General features: G+C 42.2%; 2 protein-coding genes across 3 annotated transcripts in view; one reads left to right on the forward strand and one right to left on the reverse strand.

Moving 5' to 3' along the window:
- Positions 1-17,403, reverse strand: part of CXHXorf58 (chromosome X CXorf58 homolog) — a 37,638-nt gene extending 20,235 nt beyond the window's left edge. Inside the window, exons 1-5 of the mRNA XM_060182683.1 lie at positions 16,891-17,403; positions 12,569-12,702; positions 10,068-10,167; positions 8,183-8,277; positions 6,945-7,056 (exon numbers count right to left, since the gene is read on the reverse strand). Coding sequence (XP_060038666.1) covers positions 6,945-7,056; positions 8,183-8,277; positions 10,068-10,167; positions 12,569-12,702; positions 16,891-17,403 — 954 coding nt within the window. The remainder of the gene's footprint in view (positions 1-6,944; positions 7,057-8,182; positions 8,278-10,067; positions 10,168-12,568; positions 12,703-16,890) is intronic.
- The window catches only part of APOO (apolipoprotein O), an 80,998-nt gene continuing 73,907 nt past the window's right edge, over positions 17,204-24,294 (forward strand). Inside the window, exon 1 of one of the 2 annotated variants that reach the window (XM_060182853.1) lies at positions 17,204-17,410. In XM_060182853.1, coding sequence (XP_060038836.1) covers positions 17,402-17,410 — 9 coding nt within the window. In that variant the 5' untranslated portion in view covers positions 17,204-17,401. The remainder of the gene's footprint in view (positions 17,411-24,294) is intronic. The other variant, XM_060182852.1, reaches the window with a different exon arrangement.

The raw sequence follows: 24,294 nt of genomic DNA on the forward strand, positions 1-24,294 counted from the left end.
GCGTCTCTATCTGAAATAAAAACAATGAAAAATAGGCTCAGGAATGGTACAATCATACAGTCACAAGGTCTAAGCACCACAAAAATAAAACAAAATGAGTAACAATCTATATTCTAGACTTGCAAATTAAATGACATGCAATATTTAATATTTTACTTGATACTGCTCAGTAAGTGCAGCTATTAGTAACATGAATATTTTCCCGTTAACATATATGCCCAATCCTTACAAAGAACAGAGATTTTTCAATTTATAATCATGTTAACATTTAATAACTGTCAGTTATCATCCAGAAGTATTCCAAGTTGGGCCAGGTGGTGGCTCACCACTAAAGCACATGTTACCATGCAATAGGACCAGGGTTCAAGCCCCTGTTCCCACCTGTGGGGGGACACTTCATGAGCACCATAGCAGTACTGCAAGTGCCTCTCGTTTTCTCTTTCTGTTTCTCTCTCCCTCATCCTCAATCAAAAAAGAAGAAAGAAAAGACAGAGAAAGGAAAGGAAAGGAAAAATATGGCTACCAGGAATGGGGGAGCTGTGCAGACACTGATCCCCAGAGATAACACTGATGACCTGGAATGAATATGTATATTCATTCCAGGTCATGGTTGGGGGGGGGCACATTTATGACAGTGCTTAGCTATCAATATTGGGTCTAGGATCGACTGAAGGGTCCTGTTAGAATGCGGATGTTGGTGTCTACAGGGTGACTCAGTGGTAGAATGCCTGCCTTGCATACATGAATCCCTAGGCTCCATCCCTAGTACTGTAAGGGAGCAACAAAGACACTATGGATGGTGGAGCAGTACTTTGCTCTTTTCTCCATTTTACTCATAGAAATTATAACAACAACAACAACAAAATAAAATGCCTGCATTTCTAATTAGTTTATATGGGCGAGTGCTGCAAGTTTGCAGACCATACTTTGAGTAGCTAGGCTTTAGAATACTCAAAATATAGTTGTTGGTATAGCTATAGTGACAACTATCTGTAAATAAGCATGGCTCTGATAATAGATCATTGAAGTAGGTAACTTAAATAAGATCTCTCATTTTTTTTTTGTACATATGAGTGTCCAATTGTTCTAGTACCATTTGAACTGCCTTGGCACTCATACCTAAGTGTGAGTCTATTTCTGAATTCTCTGTTCTATCCCATGGACCTACGACTGTCTTTATTTCATCACTACACTGTTGGATTATTGCAGGTTTTTATTTATATATTTTAAAAAATATTTATTTATTTATTCCATTTTGTTGCCCTTGTTGTTTTATTGTTGTGGTTATTATTCCTGTTGTTATTTGATGTCGTTGTTATTGGATAGGACAGAGAGAAATGGAAAGAGAAGAGGAAGACAGAGGGGGAGAGAAAGATAGACATCTGTAGACCTGCTTCACTGCCTGTGAAGCAACTCCCCTGCAGGTGGGGAACCGGGGGCTCGAACTAGGATTGTTACGCTGGTCCTTGCACTTTGTGCCGCTTACGCTTAACCGGCTGCGCTACCGCCCGACTCCCTACTGCAGGTTTTTAAGTCATGAAATCAGGTAGTGGAAAAACCTAACTTTGTTCTTCTTCTCCAAAGCTGCTTAGGCCATTGGATATCCTTTCATTATTTTTTAATTTACTTTTGGTGACTATATGAGATGTGCCATTGGAAAATGATATGAAAATGAAACTAGAAATGGAAAAAAAATGAAGGAAAAAGATGGAACGAGTCAGGGGGATAACTCAGAAGCATAGCACAGGATTTGCATTACTGAAGCTCCCAGGTTCAATCTACAATATTGCCATTTACAAAACTGGGCTTGCTCTTTCTCATAAAAATTAAAATAAATTTTAAGTGATTAAATAATAACAGAAATCTATGAAAACTTCTTTCATATATAAGTAAACTCAGATTAAATATCTGAGTGAACTAAAACATTTCTTTCATATTAGGAAATAAGTAAACTTAGAAAAGTTGGGTCTGGTTACTAAAGACAAAATTTCCACATTCAAAGAGCAAAGGAGCTGTGTAAACTTACAGTGAGAAAAAATTCACTCCTACAAGTTTTCTGTCAACCATGAATCCAAGAATTACCAAAGCTTATTTTGAATCTAAACGAAGGGGAAAAAGGAACCCTGAACTGTCTTCTTCAAGTTGGGTATGTCCTGATCATTTAAAATTTAAAACAAATTATCACATTTAGGAAAGATCTCAAGCTGAATAATATGATCCCATTTTTTATATTAAGAACAAACAAAAATGTTGTGTGTATAATTTCATGGGACAAATGAAGGATACTCAGCAATCTACTAACAGTGATCACTGCAGACAAATGAAAGTTGAAGTACAGAGAAGACAGACATATTTTTTTCTATTTTTAATCTCTAGGCTATTTCCATTTTTCCAAGTCACTTTGTAATTTAAATACAAATGTGTTATTATACAGCATTTTAATGAGTTTTAATATACACACAGTGCTTTCCAGTCACAGCCTCTAAGGTTCTCCTTTGCTTCAGCCTGGGGATAGTCAGGGCCAGCAGAGCAGACCCGGGAGAATTTCATTTCCTGGAAAAACCTCATTATATAACCTCAGAAATGAACCAACTGATGATATTTTATATGGAAAACTATAAGCTTATTCTGTGGATACAAGCAGCAGGCATGAATTTATCCCTTAAATATAGCATAAATATCTACTTTCATATTTGAATGAACAAAGTTTAATGTCTTTGAAACACCATATTCCATATGAAAGCACACAGTCCCTTTGATACATTCCTGGCACTGGGTTAAATGTTCTCTGCTACAGCCTGAGAACACACAGAAAGACAGTTGTTTTCCTTTTCTAATGTTCTGCAGAGAATCAATGCTGCACGTGCTAAATCTGATTAGAAATTGACAGACTGCGTGGTCTTCTATCCTTACTACATGTCATACTGACCATTTCAGATGTATAATACTTTTCATGTAAAATATTTCCAGAAGGCTATAGGAAAATAACTTCTGATATATGGACAACAAAAAGGCTAGACAATCATTAAAGACTATACTATAAACCATTAATCTACCAATAAAATAATTAAAAAAAGAAAACAAGAAATGAGGGCCAAAGAGAGAGCTCACCAGGTAGGACATGTGTCTTGCTCTATACATGTGGCCCAGGTTCAAACCCTGACACCACATGGGAGGTACTATGGCACCAAGGTAAACTCTGGAGTTGTGGTCTCTCTCTTTCTCAGAATGAAGAAGTTCGCTCAAGAGTGGTAAAATTGAGGCCAGGTGGTGGCACACCTGGTTGAGTAAATATGTTACAGTGCTCAAGGACCCGGGTTTGAGCCTCCAGTCCCCATCTGCAGGGGGAACGCTTCACAAGTGGTGAAGCAGTGCTGCAGGTGTCTCTCTGTCTCCTTCTCTCTCTGTCTCCCCCTTCCTCTCAATTTCTGGTTGTCTCTATCAAATAAAGATTAAAAAAAGTGGTGAAATCATACATGGGTGAGGTCTTAGCTCAGCAAACAAACAGTAAGCCTCTAAAGTAAAGGATAAAAATTGGTGGGGTGGGGGGAGGGAGGTAGGTGGTGGCACATCCAGTTAAGTGCATATATTCCTAAGCACAAGGAACTGGGTTCTAGCCCCTGGTCCCCAACTGCAGGGGGTCCACTTCACAAGCAGTGAAGCAAGTCTGAGGTGTCTATCTTTCTCTTCCTCTTTCTCTCTGTCCTGTCTCAATTTCCCTCTGTCCTATCTAAAAAAAAAATAGAGTGGAAGTAGATAGCATAAGTGCTATACAAAAAGACTCTCATGCCTGAGACTTCAAAGTCTCAGGTTCAATCCCCCCACAGCACCATAGGCTAGAAGCAAGGAGTGCTCTGCTACAAAAATAAAAATCAATAAATCAATAAATAAAAATAAAAATTAGCCTAGAGAGGCTGCTCAGCTATGGTATGATGCATGTGCAAGACCCTAACACCACATAGAGAAAAAAACTGGGCTAGCCTGGGACAGTAGTTCAGTGGGGGAGTATGTGTTAGAGTCTGGATTCAACTCTCAGCAACATGTCACGGACAGTTGGCAGGAATAGCCAGTACCCTGGAGTTGGTTAGAAATGTATGATCTCTGAGGACTGGTGGGTGGCTCACCTGGTAGAGTGCAAATGTTACCATGCTCAAGGACTGGGGTTTGGGTCCGGGACCACTACATGGGTATGCCTGCAGGAAGAAGTTTCACGAATGGTGGAGTGGTGCTGTGGTGTCTCTCTTTTTAAAATTTTTAAAAAATATTTATTTATTCCCTTTTGTTGCCCTTGTTTTATTGTTGTAGTTATTACTGTTGTTGTTATTGATGTCGTTGTTGTTGTTGGAGAGGACAGAGAGAAATGGAGAGAGGAGGGGAAGACAGAGAGGGGGAGAGAAAGACCTGCAGACCTGCTTCACCGCCTGTGAAGCGACTCCCCTGCAGGTGGGGAGCCAGGGGCTTGAACCAGGATCCTTACGTGGGTGTCTCTCCTTCTGTCTCTCTCCCACTATATATATCTGTCTCTTACCATTTGTCTAGAGGAAAGATAAAATGGCTGTCAGGAGTAGCGGAGTTGTACAGGTACTGAGCCCCAAGGATAAATCCTGGTACAGAAAGAGGAAGAGAAAGAAAGAGAGGGAGAAAGGAAGGAAGCAATGATCTCAAGTCCCAGTTCAGATCTACTGAATCATGAATTTTATTTTAATAAGACCCTCAGGTGATTCCTATGCTGTAGACACAATTATGGAGACTATTGATGGAACTTAAAAGTACAAGAAGTCAAATCATAATTATTTAAATGATGAATATTTTAGGGACTGGGAAAGAGCTCAATTAACTATGTGCCTTGCCATGTCTGAGACCCTAGGTTCAAATCCCAGAATATGGGAAAGTCAGGGTTGACACCAGGGAAACTCCATGAATAATGGAGCAGTGCTATGGTGTTTCTGCTGTTTGTTTCTCCTTTTCATTTTTACCAGATAACTGCTCAGCTCTGGTTTATGGTGGTGTGGGGGATTGAACCTGGGACTTTGGAGCCTCAGGCATGAGAGTCTCTTTTTTTTTTTTTTGGCATGAGAGTCTCTTTGCATGCCTATTATGCCATCTCTCTTCCCCTCTCCTTTCTCATTCTCTGGTACCACATACAGTTTTTTTCAAATATTATCTTTAGTAGCCTAGCACACTTTTTATTTGTTTATTATTCTTTTAATGCAGTGTCAAGTCATTATACATGCATGCTACCACTGCTGAGCTGCCTTCTTGGGCTTCTTAGAGAAAGGGAGAGGCAGAAAAAGCGAGGAAAGACACCACAGTACTGATTCACCATGCAGTGTTATTCCTGGTACTCCCATGTGGTTCTGGGGTTCAAACTCGGGCCTCTGGCATGGCAAAGTGCACACTCTACCAGGTGAGCTATCTCCTGGTCCACAGCACAATTAAAATATGCTAATAAGATTAGAACGATAACCTTTCATTAAAGTAAATAAAATTGGGCTGGAGAGATGATTCTCTGGGTAGGATGTGAGCTTTGCCATCCTTGCGGCTCAGGTTTGAACACTGAAATCTCATTAGAGGTGCCGAGGCATTAGATGACGCTTCATGTGCTGTAGTATCTCTCTTCCTCTGACTCTGGATGGGAAAAGGGAGCCCTGAGTGGTAAAACTGCATGTGTGAGGCCCCAGATTCCTCTCCCACACACAAGGAAAATAAGTAAAATAAAGAAAACTACATAAACCTATACTACCTCAATAAAAACTGTTTAAAAATAACAATAAAAAAGAAATAAACTTGGGGGCTGGGCGGTAGTGCAGTGGGTTAAGCGCACATGGTGCAAAGCGCAAGGACCGGTGTTAAGGATTCCAGTTTGAGCCCCTGGCTCCCCACCTGCAGGGGGGGTTGCCTCACAAGCGGTGAAGCAGGTCTGCAGGTGTCTTTCTCTCTCCCCCTCTCTGTCTCCCCTCCTCTCTTGATTTCTCTCTGTCCTATCCAACAACAAAGACAGTAATAACAACAACAATAAACAACAAGGCAACAAAAGGGGTAAACTAGCCTCCAGGAGCAGTGGATTTGTAGTGCAGGTACCAAGCCCCAGCAATAACTCTGGAGACCAAAAAAAAAAAAAAAAAAAAAAAACGAAATAAATTTACATCACACATTCTGTATAACTTACAAGTTTGATCAATAGGTCATGTTAGACCATTATTAACAAACCGAAATTTTAGTATGAAGAAAATGGATGGTTATTTTCTACAGTCTTATATAAGTAATTCATTTCAAATATTTTCCAGTTAATAAAAATAGTCTGAAGCATGATACTGAGAACAATACTTTCTGCATTGCTTAATGATGGAATAACTTAGCATGGGAAGTCAGGCAGTAGCGCAGTGGGTTAAGCGCATGTGGCACAAAGTGCAAGGAGCAGCATAAGGAACCCGGTTCGAGCTCCCGGCTCCCCACCTGCAGGGTAGTCGCTTCACAGGCAGTGAAGCAGGTCTGCAGGTGTCTGTCTTTCTCTCCCCCTCTCTGTCTTTCCCTCCTTTCTCCATTTCTCTCTGTCTTACCTAACAATGACATCAATAACAACAATAATAACTACAACAATAAAAAGGGCAACAAAAGGGAATAAATAAAAATAAAGAAAAAACTTAGTGTGTTGACTCTTTTTTATAACCTTTTTTATTATTGGATAGAGAGAAATTAAGAGAGGAAGGAGAGATAGAGAGGGAAAGAGATAGATACCTATAGCCCTACTTCACCACTTGTGAAGCTTTCCCTCTGCAGGTGAGGACCAGGAGCTCGAACCAAGGTCCTTTTGCACTGTAATGTGTACACTTAACCAGGTGGGCCACTGCCTGGGCCCAGAGTCTTTATTCTTAATGCAATTCAGACGCTACATAGATGTTAAGATGTTAAATTAGCATAAGATATTCATCACGGAATGTCACCTGGCCTGATGATTTGAATAATTCCTTTCCATTGATAAACTTGCAACCACGGCCTTCGGTATGAAGAAAAATTTTAAACATGATGATGGGTGGAAATGTTTCGCCACCGAATCTGAAATAAAGACCAAAAATGTTGTCACTTGGCAACACTTTTAGTTTGGTTACTTCCTCTTTTACTTAAGGTAGTTCACAAAGTTTCTCACATGCAGGGGAAGAGCTATGCCAAAGTGTAGGAAGCACTGGTAGTGAGCTGGGTCACAAAGATGAAAGGTCCACACTGTTTTTTTTTTTTTTTTAACACAGTGCTGGGGGGGTGGATTCAGGCCCTTGCACATGTGATACATCTGAGTGATCATCCAGGTCCAGGTTTTTTCATTTAAAGACAGAAAGAGAGATGTAAGAGAGAGAGAAAGGCAGCAAAATGTGAGACATTACAGATTTCTCCACCATCTTTAGAGTTTTCCTGGTACCCTCCATGATGTTCCCACATAGTGCCAAAGCTTCAACCCAGGCCCTCATGTATGTGCAATACCACTGGGTCATCTTTCTGTGCCAATTCCTAGTCTATATTTGTTAAATTAATTATTTTGCTGCCACAGTTATCATTGAAGCTCTATGCCTGCATGGTTTCACTGCTCCTTGAAAGCTTTCTTTTCTTTTCTTTCTTTTTCTTTTAGATAGAGGGTGAGAGATAGAGAAGTAGAGAAATACAGAGAGGAGAGAAACCATAACATTGATTCATCACTGGTAAAGTTTCCCTGCCCCCATATGTAGGCTGGGGGTTCAAATCCAGGCCCTTGCATATGGTAAAATATGTACGCTATAGGTAAGCTATCTCCTGGCTTCATTCTATTCTTTATTTTAGAGAGAGTCAGACACTGAGAGAGGAGGGAATCTGCAGTGCAACTGCCCCATTTGTAGTGCTCCAACATAAAGCTGGGGTTAGAACCCAGCATCTTACAATGGTGAATAATTTCCTGAGCGCAAGATTTATACTTTGATGTGTATTCTCACAACTACTCTCATATATGTGTCACTCTGGACACATCAGATGAGAATCACTCAAGCATCTTTTAGTGCAAGAATTGTGCTTCAGTTTCTTCATATAATGAATGTAAGTAAATAAGAACGGCTCACTTTCTAATTACATCATTACATAATGACTTAAGAAAAAAAGAACTTTTATTTTTTCATATAAATTAGGTACACCTTTAAATCAATCAGCACCAAAACATTACCTGAATCTAATTTTACATTTCATGCAAGGATCTTTAATGAGCTTTGCCTCTGTAGGGCTCACATTCTTCAGTATTTCATATGATGCATAAAGTTCCTGAAATAGATGATGAAACTGTTAATAGAAGGTGGCACTCTGCTCAGACACAATTTACTGGAAATAACAGATAGCAAGGTAGAGTGGATAGTATGCTAGTCTCAGAGTTCTGAAGATTTAGATTCTAGTCTTGGCTCCTGTACGTATCATCTCTGTTGACCTGAGTCAGTTACATCTTTTGGCCTCCTGACTTGGATGTATAACTCTCCTTGAGGTCCTAGGCATTTTTATTCCCTATGATAGCTCTTTTCACAATGTACTGTAATTTTCTATAAATGTCTCTGTGTCTCCTAGAGGTAGTAAGCTTCATGAAGAGAGGACCATTGTCTTTCTTCTTTACCACTGCATTCATAGTGCCTATTACAATGCCTGGAAGTGCTTAATAGGTAACTGATGTTTAATAAATAAGTGTAAAGTGTTCACTTCCTAACAAAGTCCCAAAACCTAGATATAGGCCAGGTCCTGTAAGATAGAGCATATGTTCACATGTATCCATAAATTAGGGCAAAATATATACCTGACAGCAAAAATACACAATAGTCTGTAGTCAGTATCAAGTTCATAATGAAATAGTGTCCACTTAGATACCCTCCTCACCTACTTCCTATTACAGTTCTCTCACTCACTCCAAAGCTAACCTTAGCAAAGCAAGGACTGCAAAAGATGAATAAGGGCAAGAGACTGGCATACTTTAACCATGACTCTTTAGTCATTCAGGCCATTCCACCAGCTGGGGGCCTAATTGGCGAGTCCTGAGTCTCCCAAACAGACTTGATGGGCCTAGGTCTCAAATAAATCCCTCTCTCCATTGTTTCCGGTAATCTGTATCAGGAACAATAAAATAGACCTCTTTGTGGGCCCCCATAGGACCTTGCCGTCAACCTGGATCAACAATGATAGAGAATGTTCCATCCTCCGAAGGGAGGATGGACAACATACTCTGTGCTACACCTGAGGAAGGTGGGTCGATACTGGGGCAGCATGGAATGTTCCTACTCATGACCACAGAATTTGAGCTCAGATCTAGAGGGATGTAGAGGTCACACAGGCTCCTAAGCTACTTATGGGCCCCATATCACATCAAAATGATGGGGTTTATAGTCAACAATATTTATACCACTTTCCCATATTAGGGAGCTACTCTCTTCCCTGATCCAGCTTTCTGGTCCTTTTCCCAGCCATGACACCATCTCCCCAGACAATATTTAGGATTCACCTGCATATCAGATTTCAGGCTCAGGCAAAAACAAATAAACAAAAACACTAGTATAGCTATAGGCCCTTTGAAATATAACTAAAATATGCCTAGTAGCTATCTACAAAATGGAGGGCCCAGGGCCAGCCCAGCTGCCATCTCACCATCCAGCAGGGGGACCTGCCCTAACCCCCTGCCACCACACCCACACACACAGCCCTGCACACACTCCTGGGCTCCCCTGCCTGCAGCCTGCCTCTCAAACAGTCTCCTTCTGCCCCCTATCCCCCTTACAGCCTCTGCCACGGACCCCCACAGACACCTGGGCATGAGCAGCGCAGACATGCAAACAGCTCCCCTCACCCCCACTCCATTTGCTCCAAGGTTGCCCAATGCTTCACCTGCACTATTGCAGCCTTTAGGTCCATGATTGTTCAACAATTCGTTTGGCTTTGTATATTAACTCTCTTTTCAGCCACCAGGTTCCAGATGCTAGCAGGATGCGACCAGACTTCCCTGGACAGACAACCCCACCAATGTGCCTTGGAGCTCCACTTCCCCAAAGCCCAGAGGGAACAAAAAGCAAAATACATACCACTGCACAAATTGTTTGTTTTAGGAGTCGAAATACTTTTCTGTCTAAATAAGATACCCAAGCGTATTGTATTATTGAAGCCGACAGATTTTTAGTAGAGCTAAGAGGAAAAAAAAAAAAAAAGAGGTTAAGACTTAGGGAGTAGTTTTCATTTTCCTAAAATTTTGAGGAACACTGAAGTTGTGCTTCTTCCTGTGTCACCCCAGCCTCTACGTCATGACTGACTTAATGAGGAGCACAACTCTTTAGTCACTACCAGGCCACTCCATCACCTGGGGCCCTAGTTAGGGAGTCCTGGGACTCCCACACAGACATGACGGACCTAGGTCTCTAATAGATCCCTCTCTCCACGGTCACTGGCCATCTTCATCAGGAAAAACATAATCGACCCCTCTGTGGGCCCCTATTGGACCTGGTCCTCAATGCGAATTAACAGTGGTAGGGAATGTTCCATTCTCCGAAGGGGGTTGGATAGCAAAGTCTGCCTATATCACCCAAGGATGATAGGTCCTGAAATTGGTGCAGCCTGGGATGTTCCTAGCCATGACCATGGAATGTGAGTTCAGACCTACAGGGATGCAGAGGTTACAAAGGCTCCTGTGCTGACTATGGGCCCCAGATCAAATCAGTGGGGTTTACTGTTAACAATATTTATACACTTTTCCCATATTTGGGAGCTACTGTCTTCCCCGATCCAGCTTTCTGGTCCTTTTTCCAGCTATGACACCATCTCCCCAGTAATACCTTGAGTTCATCTGCATATTAGATGCCAGGCTCAGGCAAAAACTAGTAAAATCATGGGCCCCTAGGAATATACCAAAAATATACCTACTAACTTTTTCCAAAATGGAGACCCCAAATCTGCAATATTCTTGCCTTTAGGCTCATGATTAGTCAACAATTTGTTCTGCTTTATCTCTTAAATCTTTTTCAGCCACCAGGTTCCAGATGCTACCATGATGCCACCCTGACTTCTCTGAACAGATGACCTCACCAATGTACCCTGGAGGCCCACCTCCCCAGAGTCCTGCCCCACTAGGGAAAAAGAGAGACAAGCTGGGAGTGTAGATGGATCTGCCAACACCTACGTTCAGTGGGGAAGCAATTCCACCTTCTGCACCCCATAAGGCCCTGGGTCCATACTTCCAGATGGATAAAGAATAGGAAAGCTTTAAAGGGAGGAGATGGGATATGGAGTTCTGGTGGCAGGAACTGTGTGAAATTGTACCCTTCTTATCCTATGGTCTTGTCAATATTTCCATTTTATAATTAATAAAAATAAAACTAGTTGAAGTGCTCTGAAAATAGAATGTGGAATAGTGGGGGGGGGAGGCAGTGACACAACTGGTTAAGCACACACATTACAGTGTTCAAGGACCCAGGTTCAAGCCCTCGGTTCCCACCTGCAGGGGGAAAGCTTCATGAATGGTGAAGTAGGGCTGCAGGTGTCTCTGTCTCTTTACCCCTTTACCTCTCCTCCCTTCTTAATTTCTGTCTCTATCAAATAAATAAATTAAAAATATATATTATAAACAAAGAGGGCAGGAATAGATAGCATAATAGTTATGCAAACAGACTCTCATGCCTGAGGCTCCAGAGTCTCAGGTTCATTCTCCCACACTACCATAAGCCAGAGTTGAGCAATGCTCTGGTATATAAGAAAATAAATAAATAAATAAATAAATAAATAGAAAGAATATGGAATAGTCAAAGTAGCAGTAAGTCTAATGAATCTTTTCTGGGAACTGATGACTATGTCCTAAGAAAGAAACTCCTTTCTCTGATCTTTGCTTGAACCAGGCTCATCATAGTCAGATCAGAGAATCATTCTGCCTCAACTCTGCTGATCTGATCTGATCCCAACTCTCCAAGACCACCCTCCCCATTATTCCTCCACACAGGCTGGCATGGAGAGAAGTACTCACAATAGGCTTGCAAAATGCCAACTACTAGGTGTTAGAGTAGGAAAGGCCTGAAGTAAGGAAACAGACCTTTTTTTAGAGCCCTAGTTGATGCCATTTATTAGTTTACTAGCCTTCTGTGCATTGGTTGCTTCCTCCTCGTTGCTACTTCCTCACTTACAAAATGTAATAATAAGGCTGCTTCCCAAGGTTGTACCAGATCAAAGACATATGAGTTGACATGCTTTGTAAGTCATGAAATACTGCCTCTAATTCACAAAACAAGTAGAATTAAATTTTTTTGGTATTATCTTTACTTATTTATTGGATACAGACAGCCAGAAATTGAGAGGGAAAGGGGACACAGAGAGGGACAGAGACAGAGAGACATCTGCAACACTGTTTCATCACTCGTAAAGCTTTCTCCTTCCAGGTGGGGACTGGGGGCTCCAACCTGAGTCCTTGTGCATTGTAACTTGTGTGCTCAAACAGGTGCGCCACCACCCAACCCCCAAACAGGCAGAATTTAATATTCGCTGGGTAAATAGGAGGAACTGTTCATTTGTGAAAAATCTTAATAGCAAAAAGAGAGCTACTTACAGTTGCCCATTTTTATTTATAATATCTACCAAACGTGATTGCTCATCTCTTTTCAATGGTGGTTTGACAGAGTGGTGACTAATAGCTTCTGATGCCCTTGCGGAAGAATTCATTTTCCATGCATTGAAGTACTTCTGAAAGTACAGAAATGAAACATATAAGATCACAGTCCTATCATTACACTGTTTGGACAAAACCCAGGTGTCATATATAATTGTCATGCTAATTCCAGAAGCCATCAGAAAGGAAGGTATCATGGACCTCTTATTGTTGCTTAGACTTTTCATTCTCTGTGTACTAAAAGTACTCTGAGGTGTATGGGAAAGATCAGTGGAGCTATCCATCACATAAACCTTTTCACTGCTCTCCCTGTCTCTAGTCTCCTTGTCCTCCAATTTATTCTCCACATTGCAGCTGGAGCTAACTTTTTAAAGTAATCATTCAATCTGATTTTCCCACAATTGAAAATCTTTCAGAGACACCTCATTTCTGTTAAGCTAAAGTCTAAATCCTTAGACTGGTGGTCAAGTATTTTCAGAATCTACTTCTATTTTCTTTTTCAAATCTCAAAATACCAACTTCCATCAGCACTGCTCTCTATAATCTGTGAGAACAAGAACTTTTTGCCTAAAGCAATGTTTTACAGCTCTGTACCTTTTGCTTTACCTGAAATGAACTCCCTACCGTCCTCAAACATCCATCTTTCAAGATCCAATTAATTGATGCCTCTTACCTGAAATTTCCTACTTCTTTTTGTTACAGATCTACTTTCAGCTGTCTCCAAGATCTCTTAATATTTTTTCATGTTTTTCTCTTTTCTCTCCCCTCCCTCAGCACTGCTCAGCTCTGGCTCATAGGTAGTGCTGGGATTAAACCTGAGATATGGGAGTCTTAGATACTAAAGTCTTTCTGCATAACCATTATGCTATCTTCCCAGTTTTCATGTTTTTCTTTTGTAGTGCTTTGTATATTGAGTGTTAATTTGTTTTCATGCTTGCTAGTCCAACAAGCTGGACAAGGGCAGGAGACACTTTGTGAACTATGGAACCCTTTGCAGGATGGATAGTTATTATTATTACTTTGCCTCCAGGGTTATTGCTGGGGCTCGGTGCCTGTACTCCGAATCCACTGCACCTGGAGGCCATTTTTCCCCTTTTTGTTGCCCTTGTTGTTGTCGTCATTGCTGTTGTTGTTGGATAGGACAGAGAAAAATCGAGAGAGAAGGGGAGATAGAGAGGGGGGAGAAAGATAGACACCTGCAGACCTGCTTCACTGCTTGTGAAGCGACCCTCCTGCAGGTGGGGAGATGGGGCCTCAAACCGGGATCCTTATGCTAGTCGATCCTTACACTTTGTGCGAAGTGTGCTTAACCTGCTGCGCTACCGCCTGACCCCCAATGGATGGTGTATTTTTAATTAATTTATTTTCCCTTTTGTTGCCCTTGTTTTTTATTATTGTTGTAGTTATTATTGTTGTTGTTATTGATGTTGTCATTGTTAGATAGGACAGAGAGAAATGGAGAGAGGAGGGGAAGACAGAGAGGGGGAGAGAAAGATAGATACCTGCAGACCTGATTCACTGACTGTGAAGTGATCCCCCTGCAGGTGGAAAGCTGGGGGCTCGAACCGGGATTCTTATGTCCTTACACTTCGCGCCATGTGCGCTTAACCCGCTGCACTACTGCCCGACTCCCAATGTACGGTTTTTATGTGTTTGTTTGAACACTCTTCATCTTGATTTTGTCACAGCATGGCTGTGAGACTTTGGGTAAGATTGTTAACCACTCAGGCCCTTTCTTGTGAAAGTGAGAAAGTGCGTACTAAAAAAATCTGGTCTTACCTCTACATTGTCTACCCTTTGAAGCAATACTCTTATTTTGGGTGTAGTTTCCAAATTATTTTTTGTTTCTTCTGCTAAACCAGTTTTTAGTTTTAAATCACTTTTGTTTGGTAACACAAACCCCTGTGGAATAAGTCCTTGAAATAATTAATTTTTTTAAAGTTATTTATGAGAGAGAGAGAGAGAGAGAGAGAGTCAGTCTATAGCATCACTCTGGAACATGCAATTTGGGGGAATGAACTTTGGACCTCATGCTTAAAAGTCCAATACTCTATCCACTGTGCTAACTTCTGGGCCACAGAATTAAGTTTTTAAAATACATAACAAAAATATGTATCAAAGCATTCTAGCCATAATGGAGTATTTTCAAGGAACAAAGTAACAGAAATGTATCTTCTTTATGTATTAAATAAAAGTAAAGTTCTTTTTAAAAAACCAAAAAATCTTTTAAAAATATATTAATTTTTAATCCCCTAATAAAGAAAAAAAGTAAGAAAAGAAACAAAAAGTAAATTAATTTATTTACTGTTGGATAGAGACAGAGAGAAATTGAGAGGAGAGGGGGAGATAGAGAGGGAGAGAAACAGAAAGATGCCTGCAGTACTGCTTCACCACTAATGAAACATTCCCTCTGCAGGTGGGGGGGACCAGGGACTTGAACCTGGGTTCTTGTGCACTGTAATGTGAGCACTGAAGCAGATGCATCATCTCCTGGCCCCCAAAACTAGAGTTATAATAACGACGACTTTCAAAGTATAAAGAGTAATGCCAGAAATATATTGAAAAAATATTCTATGATTGTATTGTAACAAAAAAAAAATCTGTGCTCTCACTCTGGTGGTGGGAACTGTATGGAATTATATCCTTTTTATCTTACACTTTTGTAAATCAATATTAAATCAGTAGTAAAAGTAAATAAAAGAAAAAAACTGTGGTCTCTACTAATGATAAACCCTAGGTACTGCTGTTACAACTTACAGCTCGTTTTGCTGTCTACACTATAATTAAAAAACAAAGCTAAAGTTCAATTAGATGTTAGTGAAAATAAAGTTATAATTTTTCTTCATCCACATTCACATATCCCTGCATTAAGAACCATCCTTATTTATCACTATGCTTCACACATAAATTATCCATTTATCCATCATTTGTGAATGGCATTGCTTTACTAATATAGAATCTTCAGTGTCTATTCAGTGTTTCTTAAGGAAGGGGATGGGATGTGATGGGAGGCAGACAGTAGATTTCTTTGGAGAAAGAGAAAAGCAGTGCTTAATTCCCGGGAGCTAGCCTGGCCCTCATAGCTGGGTTTTGGTGGGTGCTAACCCAGCTTACTAACATCACCCAACCCACAACAAACTCCTGCTTCCCTTAATCCACGGTCAAATCACTCAACCCGGCCGAGCAGTAGCACAGCGGGTTAAGCGCACATGGTGTAAAGAGCAGGGACCGGCTTAAGAATCCCGGTTTGAGCCCCTGCTATCCACCTGTAGGGGAGTTGCTTCACAAGTTGTGAAGCAGGTCTTCAGGTGTCTATCTTTCTCTCCCCTTGTCTGTCTTCCTCTCCTCTCTCCATTTCTCTCTGTCCCAACCAACAACTACTACAGCAATAACAACAACAACAATAACAACAACGATAAGCAACAAAAGGGGAAAAAATAGCCTCCAGGAGCAGTGGATTCATAGTGCAGGCACCAAGCCCAGCAATAACCCTGGAGGAAAAAAAAGAAATAACTCAACCAACGCCCAACTCCAAGGCTTTCTATGTGCGCTTATCCCGGTGTGCCACTGCCTTGCCCCATCTCAAGTCTAACACCTTCTTACTGAGATGCCCCACTGTTTCTCAAAGTGTGAATCTTCCTCCCAGCAAGAGAAATGAACTGAACTTGCTCAGCTATAGATGAGTTTCCTAGTGGTCCTTCGTTGTGGTGACAAACCACCACTATTCCCCAAATCTTCAGGATGCCTGCAGGAAAGGGGTTTACACTGTGTATGGAGGTAAGGCGTAAAATAAATGATTGAACATCTCCGTTATTTGACATTGTAACAGCTTAAGCCAGAGCACAGGCTTTCCCGGCAGACTGCCTGGGCTTGGGTTTTGGCTTCCCAATTTCCTTCTGTGTGGTCTTGTAAAAATTACTTTTCTGTGCCTCGGTTTCCACAGCTCTGGATGGTACAGAATAATCGTGCCTGGTTACTTGGCTATTGCTATGATGGATGTGCGTAAGTTTACATTAGAGGGTACGTAATAAACGCGGCGTCAGAGCTTGATGTTACTGTTATAAGATTATTATCGACACTGTTAATGTTAAGGGATGATTCCAATAGTATTAATGGGCAAGTATTACATTTCCAGTGAGGGGGATAGACTTAAGTATTTTAAAGAGTCAGGGTCTTTCGAAACTAAAGAACGCGGTAAACTAGTTGAAATGTAAACCCCCAGAAATGTCCAGCCCACGGTTAAAAAAAAAAAATCTGAAAACCTTTTGTGAGATAACTCCAGGCCCCAAGCTCAGCTGCTTCCGGCTGCGAGGCTTTCTAAGCCCTTGGAAGCCCGTTGCGCGCCCCCTCCCGGCAGCCTCCGCGAACAGGATTCCCAGTCTAAACCGTTGGCTGCCCAATCGGGGCGCAAAGGTGGATTCCCAGCGCGACGACGCCGCGCTTCGCCTCCATAGGGCGCCTCTGTCCTCGCGCCCCCTGGCGCCCACAGAACAGGCGCTTTCCCGCCGCCTAGCAACCTCCGGCGCAGGGGCGGAGCCTCTTCGAGGGCGGGCTTGCGTGTGCTCGCGGCTCGGGTAGTTCTGAGACGCCGCTTCCAGCTCCGCTTTGGTGTTATGACTTCGCAGGATCGAATTGGCTAAACAGTCGTCACCCGGACCGCAGTCCCCTTGCGGTTTGAGGAAGCAAGACCCCACCGAGCCACCGTAGTCGCCTCTCCATAGTGGGCGGGGCCAAGGCCGGGGTGACCCTGCCGGAGCTGCCGCTGCCAGAGACATGTTCAAGGTGAGAGCATGGAGCCGGGTCACAGCTGTCACCGCTCCTCTGGGTGTCCGGAGACCTCCCCGCGCTCTCGGGGCCTCTCCGGGGACCAGGCTCGACTCGCCGCGAGGCTTTTCCCGCCTCTGGCTGGATGCATTCTGGCCCCGCGGTTCATTCACGACTCGCTTGAAGCGAGCGGCTTCCGGGCGGAGGCGTGACACCGGGAGGTGGGCAGGTGGGCCCTTTGGGTCGCGCCCTGGTCCACAAAACACTTTGAAAAGTTGGAGTTTTCCCATCCCCGAAGTCTCCTCCATTGACCACTTCAGGTTGTTTTTTTCTTGGGTTCGTCGGCGGGCTGCGGCCAGCTCAGGGCGCTGTGGGGTTTGCCACTGGTTGCCCGACAGAGTCAGGTTTCAGCTTGGTGCCTGGTGTGGGCATGAGGGTCACCTTCGGGGACGCAGCTGCAGGATGAGGGAGTCGCCTGGGCGGGGGTGGGGGGCAGGGGTAACTGGGACCTTGCCCCCCCACAAGGTGGACATTATTGACAGTGAAGACGTCCAACTAACTCCCTTAGGGTTTGAAGACGTGTGCCCTATGAGAAACCAAACCAGCCTATATAATGAAGACTTTAGCATGTAGACTTTATTATTTTTAACTTTTAAAAAATATTTTTACTTACTGATGAGAGGGATAGGAAGAGAAAGAACGAACCAGATATTAGCCTGGTACATGTGCTGCCGGGGATCGAACTCAGGGCCTCATACTTGAGAGTCCAGGACTGTCCACTGCGCCACCTTCCGGACTACATTGTGTATAGACTTTAAAAAATGTGAGTGAAAAAACAAGACACAGTGACCAGAAATGAGTCTACTAGATTAAGAAACACAGCACTCAATAGTACTAATGAAATCTCAGAGTTGTACGATGAGTAGTATGGTTAAGTTTGATTGAGCTCCTGCATTGTGCTTTGGGTTCATTAGCCCAGGCTATAAAATGCCAGAAACACGGATTCTGCCTTCCAGTCCTGATATTGCCACTTTCTAGCTGTGTGATCTTCAACAAGTCACTTAATTTCCTACCTGTTCCTCCCTTTCTTTGGTCATTGGAGCTCAGTGCCTGCACCACTTTACTGTTCTGCTATTTTCTTCCTTTTTTTTTTGATAGATCATAGAAAGGAAGAGTTGAGAGGGAGGGAGGGAGAGAGAGCGACTGAGAGACTCCTGCAACACTGCTTCACTGCTTGTGAAGCTTCCCTCTGCAAGTGGATACTGGAGACTATGATTAGCTTTGGTAATGTGTGCACTCTACCAGTCCATCACCACCTGCACCCCCTCACTTGCTTTCTTATTGGTGAAATTGGGACAATAGCATCTCCCTCATAGGGATGTTATAAGGAATAAATATGCATGTGTAGAGCTGAATAAATCCCTGGCACATAGAGTTGCCACTGACATGTTTCCTTTTGTCTTCAGGGAACTCACAAATTAGTCAGTACAGAGTTTTTTTTTTCTTTTTTCTATTTTTATTTGACAGGACAGAGAGAAATTGAGAGGGGAGGGGAAATAGAGAGGGGAAGAGAAAGATAGAAGATAGACACCTGTAGACCTTCACGCTCATGAAATGTTCTCCCTGTAGTTGAACGAAGGCTTGAACCCTGGTCCTTGCACATGGTGATATGTCTGCTTAACTGGGTGTGCCACTGCCCATCCTGCTATCCCTCCACACCCCCCCATCATTAGGTCAGATTCCATAAACAACTTGAATTCATTTGAAAAAATTATTATATGAGCTCAGCTCAGTATGGAGTTGCAACAACAAAGAATATGTGCTGTGATTAGTTTTTATCCCCAATGGGCTATGGTGGTAAAGAGGAGAGCAGGATTTACTCTAACCAGGAGTTCTCAGTCTGTGGTATTCAGCCCCTCAAAGAGTCTATGGCTAGAATTCAGGGGATTCCTCAACTCTGATGGGAAAAATAGTCTTTATCGTCATCTCTCTCTAACAGATGTAGTATTTCATTCAGTTGTGAATGTTGGCAACTACTTCATTTGTCAATTGCTAGATAATGAATTACTTCAAACCAGTGCTTCAGAGCAATAGTGATTTATTATTTCTTATCTATGGTAGTTCTATTGGCACCCCCTAGCAACTGAATTCAGCTGGTGACTAGACTACAACATGACCGTATTACCGTGCCTGGGACTTTGGTACCCCTCAATGCATGTAACTTAGGTTTTTTTTATTTAAAAATATTCATTTATTTATTGGATAAAGGCAGAGAGTGAGAGAACTAGAAGATAGACACCTGCAGCCGGCGCACCTGGTTAAGCACACATATTACCAAGCACAAGGACTGGGGTTCAAGCCCCTGCTCCCCACCTGCAAGGGATCCACTTCACCAGTAGTGAAGCAGGTCTGCAGGTGTCTGTTTCTCTCCTTTCTGTCATCCCCATCTCTCTCAATTTCTCTCTGTCCTATACAACAACAACAACAACAGTGGAAAAAAAAAAGGCCACCAGGAGTAGTGGACTCATAGTGCAGGCACCAAGGCTCACTCATAACCCTGGAGGGAAAAAAAAAGCCAAAGGTTGGGGGCTGGATGGCAGTGCACCTGGTTAAACGCACATGTTATTGTGCTCAAGGACCCAGGTTCAAGCCCCCAGTCCCCACTTGCAGAGGGAAAGTTTAGTGCGTGGTGAAGCAGGGATGCAGTTGTCTCTGTCTCTCTCTAGCTCCTCCTTCCCTCTCGATGTCTGGCTCTCTCTATCCAATAAATAGATTAACTGTAAAAAGAAGAAAAAGAAAGAGCCAAAGGATGAAAGTTTCAAGGAGGACATATTATGTGTTAGGATTCTTTCAGCTGGAAAAACCCAATTGTTTTCGTAGTAAGGAAAATTACCTCACGAAGTTCAGAAGAAGCCTGGGCTTAAGTGGGTCAGCAGTGTCAAGGGTCCATTCTCTTTCTTTGGCTTTCCTCAGCAAGACTGGTTCCCTCATGGTTGCGCGATGACTGTCAATGACATGGGCTTTTCCATTCACTAAAGCAAGAGGAGGAGGACAAAACTCCCACGTTTAGACTATTCTTCCTTTGATGTGGTTGGCCCAATTTCGATCAGGTGCAATACTGATTGGCTTGGACTAAACAGGGTCAGCTTTAGGTGGGGTTACTTTACCACGAGCACAGTTGGGATGGGTGGGAGCCATTGGATTTATGAACACAATGAGGAGACAGAGACTGGACGTGCAGCCAGCATTGTCCATTACAGAAAGAGTTAAGTGAGCTAGAGAAGCATTCACTGGTTTGGGCAGTTTAGAAAGCTTTCTCTGTCTTTATGCTTGTTGGTTTACTGATGGAAGGGAAAGCTAGATCAATAAGGGATGGTGTCTTAAGAGATGAGTAAGCGGCATATGTGGTAGTTGACAAATGTGATTGTGAAGGGAAGGAGAGAATAAGGTAACTAGAGGGACATACTAGATTGAAATTCTAGAGTTGTTTTGTGATTGTGTGGTTGTTCCTCCGTTCTAGGTTTTGCCTAGGGAGGAATATAGTGTGGGAGTTTTTTGTTATTTTAAACATGGCACCAGGTCTTTTTTTTTTTTTTTTTGTCTTTCTTTTAAGCACCAGGTCTTTCATGTGTGATATTAACTTAATAGTCTTGTTTGTTTGTTTGTTTATTTATATATTTTATTCCCACCACTAGGATTATCACTGGGGCTCAGTGCCTACATGATGAATCTACAACTCCTGGCACCATTTTATTTTATTATTTTTTGTTTTCTTTTATTGATAGAGACAGAGCGAAATTGAGAGGGAAGGGGGAGATAGAAAGGGAGAAAGACTCCTGCAGCACTGTTTCATTACTTGTGAAGCTTCCTTTCTGCAGGTGGAGACTAAGGACTTGAACCTGGGTCCTTGTGCATGATAGCATGTGCTTTCTATTTGGTGTGCCACCTATTCACCTGTTTTTAAGGAAAATGAGAGGGAGGGACAAAAGAGATACCACTTTCTGTCACTTCACCTTCCGTGGAGCTACCCCCTGGTGCTGTCCATGGTGCTCTCATGAGCTGGAGCTCGGATCCAGGACCATGCATATGGTAAGGTATGTGTCCTACTGGGTGAGCCATAATCCAGCCCTTGGTAGGAGTATTTATTTATTTATTTATTTATGGTGCTGTGGACTTGCACATATGCAGTTTCACCATTCCTGAGCCAAATTTCTTTTTCATTTTTTTTCATGTGAAGAGACAGAGAGGAATAGAGAGACACCACAGCTGTTCCTCTATCCAGGGAGTTTCTCTCATTGCCCTGGTGCTGCTCTGGAGTGTTAGCTCTCAAACCTGGGTGGAATCTTTTCTTTCTTTCGTGTTTTTTTTTTTCTTCTTCATTTTTGCCAGTAGGTTTATTGCTGGGGCTCTAAACCTGTCTACCACTACTGGTGGACCTTTTTCTTTTTTGGATATAGGATGAAAGACAGGGAGAAAAAGACAGAAAGAAGGTGAGACACCACAGCAGTACCCGACTGCTTGTGAAGCTTCCCCCGGGCCATGCAGGTGCTCCCTGATGGTGGATGGGGTCTCAAACCCAAGTCCTTGCTCCTGGTGAAGTATGTACTCTATTGGGTGAGCTATCTCCTGGGCAGGGCCTTTGAAAGATAGAATCCCTCAAGTATATTACTAGGAGGAGGGAAGGAGCCAGGAGAAAGCTCACCTGTAAAGGACATGCTTCATTATGTACAGGGCCCTGGATTTGAACCTCCACCTCAGATGGCAGCATCGTAACAGCACTGAAGGGATCTCCATGGAGGATAGAGTGTCTCCTTTCTCTGTCTCTCCCTTTCTCTTAAAGAAATACAAGTAAAAAGTTAAGCTGGTGAGACTCCTTAGCAGCAGTGTCATGCATGTGTGAGTCTCCAGGCTCATTGCCTGGCTCCAAATAAAGAGATAAAGGAGGAGAGATACTTCTTTCTTTGAGGTAGAAGGAAAAGAATGGAGTGATTAGACTAGTAGTTCTCAACTGGATGAGACCACCCTTTTTGGGAACATTTCACAAGTTGTTTTTCATGTGTTTTATTTAGTTGTGTTTATCATTTATATGCTAAAGATAACTTATTATAAATCTTTGTTCTTTATATTACCATCAAATCAGTACAGCTATCTCTTTGGACGTACTTGTAGATGGGTGGTGATTTTTATTTCAAGATAGTGAAAGTTACTTAAAATTATTTGACATAATGTTCATGTCCAGTGGAGAAGCAATTACAGAAGCCTGAACTCTCCCCTTCTGCATTCCAAAAATAATTTTGGTCCATTTTCCCATAAAGGGGGAGAAATGTTAGGGGAAGATGACCAGAGGGCTCTGAATTCCAATTCCATCAGGACCCAGAGAGAGAAGAAGGGGAAAAAAAGGAAGGACACTTGGAAGTAGTGATAGGTGTAGGTGTGACTTAAAAAGGAAGAGAAGGGAGTCGGGTGGTAGCAAAGCAGGTTAAGCGCACATGGTGCTAAGTTCAAGGACCAGAGTAAGGATCCCGGTTCGAGCCCCTGGCTCCCCACCTGCAGGGGAGTCACTTCACAGTGGTGAAACAGGTCTGCAGGTGTCTATCTTTCTCTTCCCCTCTCTCTGTCTTCCCTTCCTCTCTCCATTTCTCTCTGTCTTATCCAACAATGACGATATCAATAACAATAATAATAACTACAACAACAGTGAAAAACAACAAGGGCAACAAAAGGGAAAAATATACATATGAAGAGAAGGCAGGGCCATAGAAGAAAATGAAAATGGGATATATATATATATATATATATATATATATATATATGTAGATGGTTATAGAAATATTAGTCAACCCACCCATATCTGACCTTGAGCGAACTACTGCAGTTTCCATTGGAGGGAATGGGGACATAGAACTCTGGTGGTGGGAACCGTGTAGAATTGTACCCTTGTAATCTTATGGTTTTGTAAATCAATATTAAATACCTAGTAAATTATTTGGCATAAAATTGTGATATTAGGTCTAGTAATTGAGAACTAGTGTTTCTCAAACTTTAATGTGCAAAAGTGAAGTACATGTATGTGTGTGTATGTGTGTGTGTGTAGAAATCTATTAATAAAATGCAGGTTCTTGTTTAGTAGATCTGGAGTGGAACCCCATTCTCCATGAGGAATATTTTTATGAGGAGAATGGTTATGCAGAAAGACTTTCCATACCTGAGGTACCAGAGGTTCCAGGTTTAGTCCCCAGTACCACCATAAGCCAGAGCTGAGCAGTGCTCTGGTAAAAGAAAGCAAAGCAAGATAAAGCAACAAAAAATTTTATGTGACTAGGGATAAACTCAGAACCTTGTGTATGTTTGATACCGCCGAGTTGCCTCTACAGCCCAATTTCCTATTCTTTTCTTATTTTTTATTTTTGAGAGTCAGATAGGGAGAGAGAAGAGAGACCAAAACACCATTCCACCATCCATGACGCCCCCATGTAGTGCCATGCATGGTGTTCCCATGTGCTGCTTTGACTTGAACTCAGTGTCTCGTGTATGGCAAAGCATGTGCTTTACCAGGTGAGCTTTGTACTGCCCCCACTCCTCAGTAATTTTAATTGTGTAGAAGAGTCCAGAATTAGTTCCTTCATTTATGATATTCTATTTTTGTTTTTGCTATTTGTATGTAGTTCTAGGTAACAAAATGAAGAAGGGTCTTGTGTGTGTGAGATACATGGCATATACTCTGGCTCAGTTTTTATTTCTTCTTATTTTTTAAATATTTATTTTATTTATTTATTCCCTTTTGTTGCCCTTGTTGTTTTATTGTTGTAGTTATTATTGTTGTTGTTGTCATTGTTGTTGGATAGGACAGAGAGAAATGGAGAGAGGAGGGGAGGACAGAGAGGAGGAGAGAAAGCTAGACA

Source organism: Erinaceus europaeus, chromosome X, assembly GCF_950295315.1.
Source record: "Erinaceus europaeus chromosome X, mEriEur2.1, whole genome shotgun sequence".
NCBI classification, from domain to species: Eukaryota; Metazoa; Chordata; class Mammalia; order Eulipotyphla; family Erinaceidae; genus Erinaceus; species Erinaceus europaeus.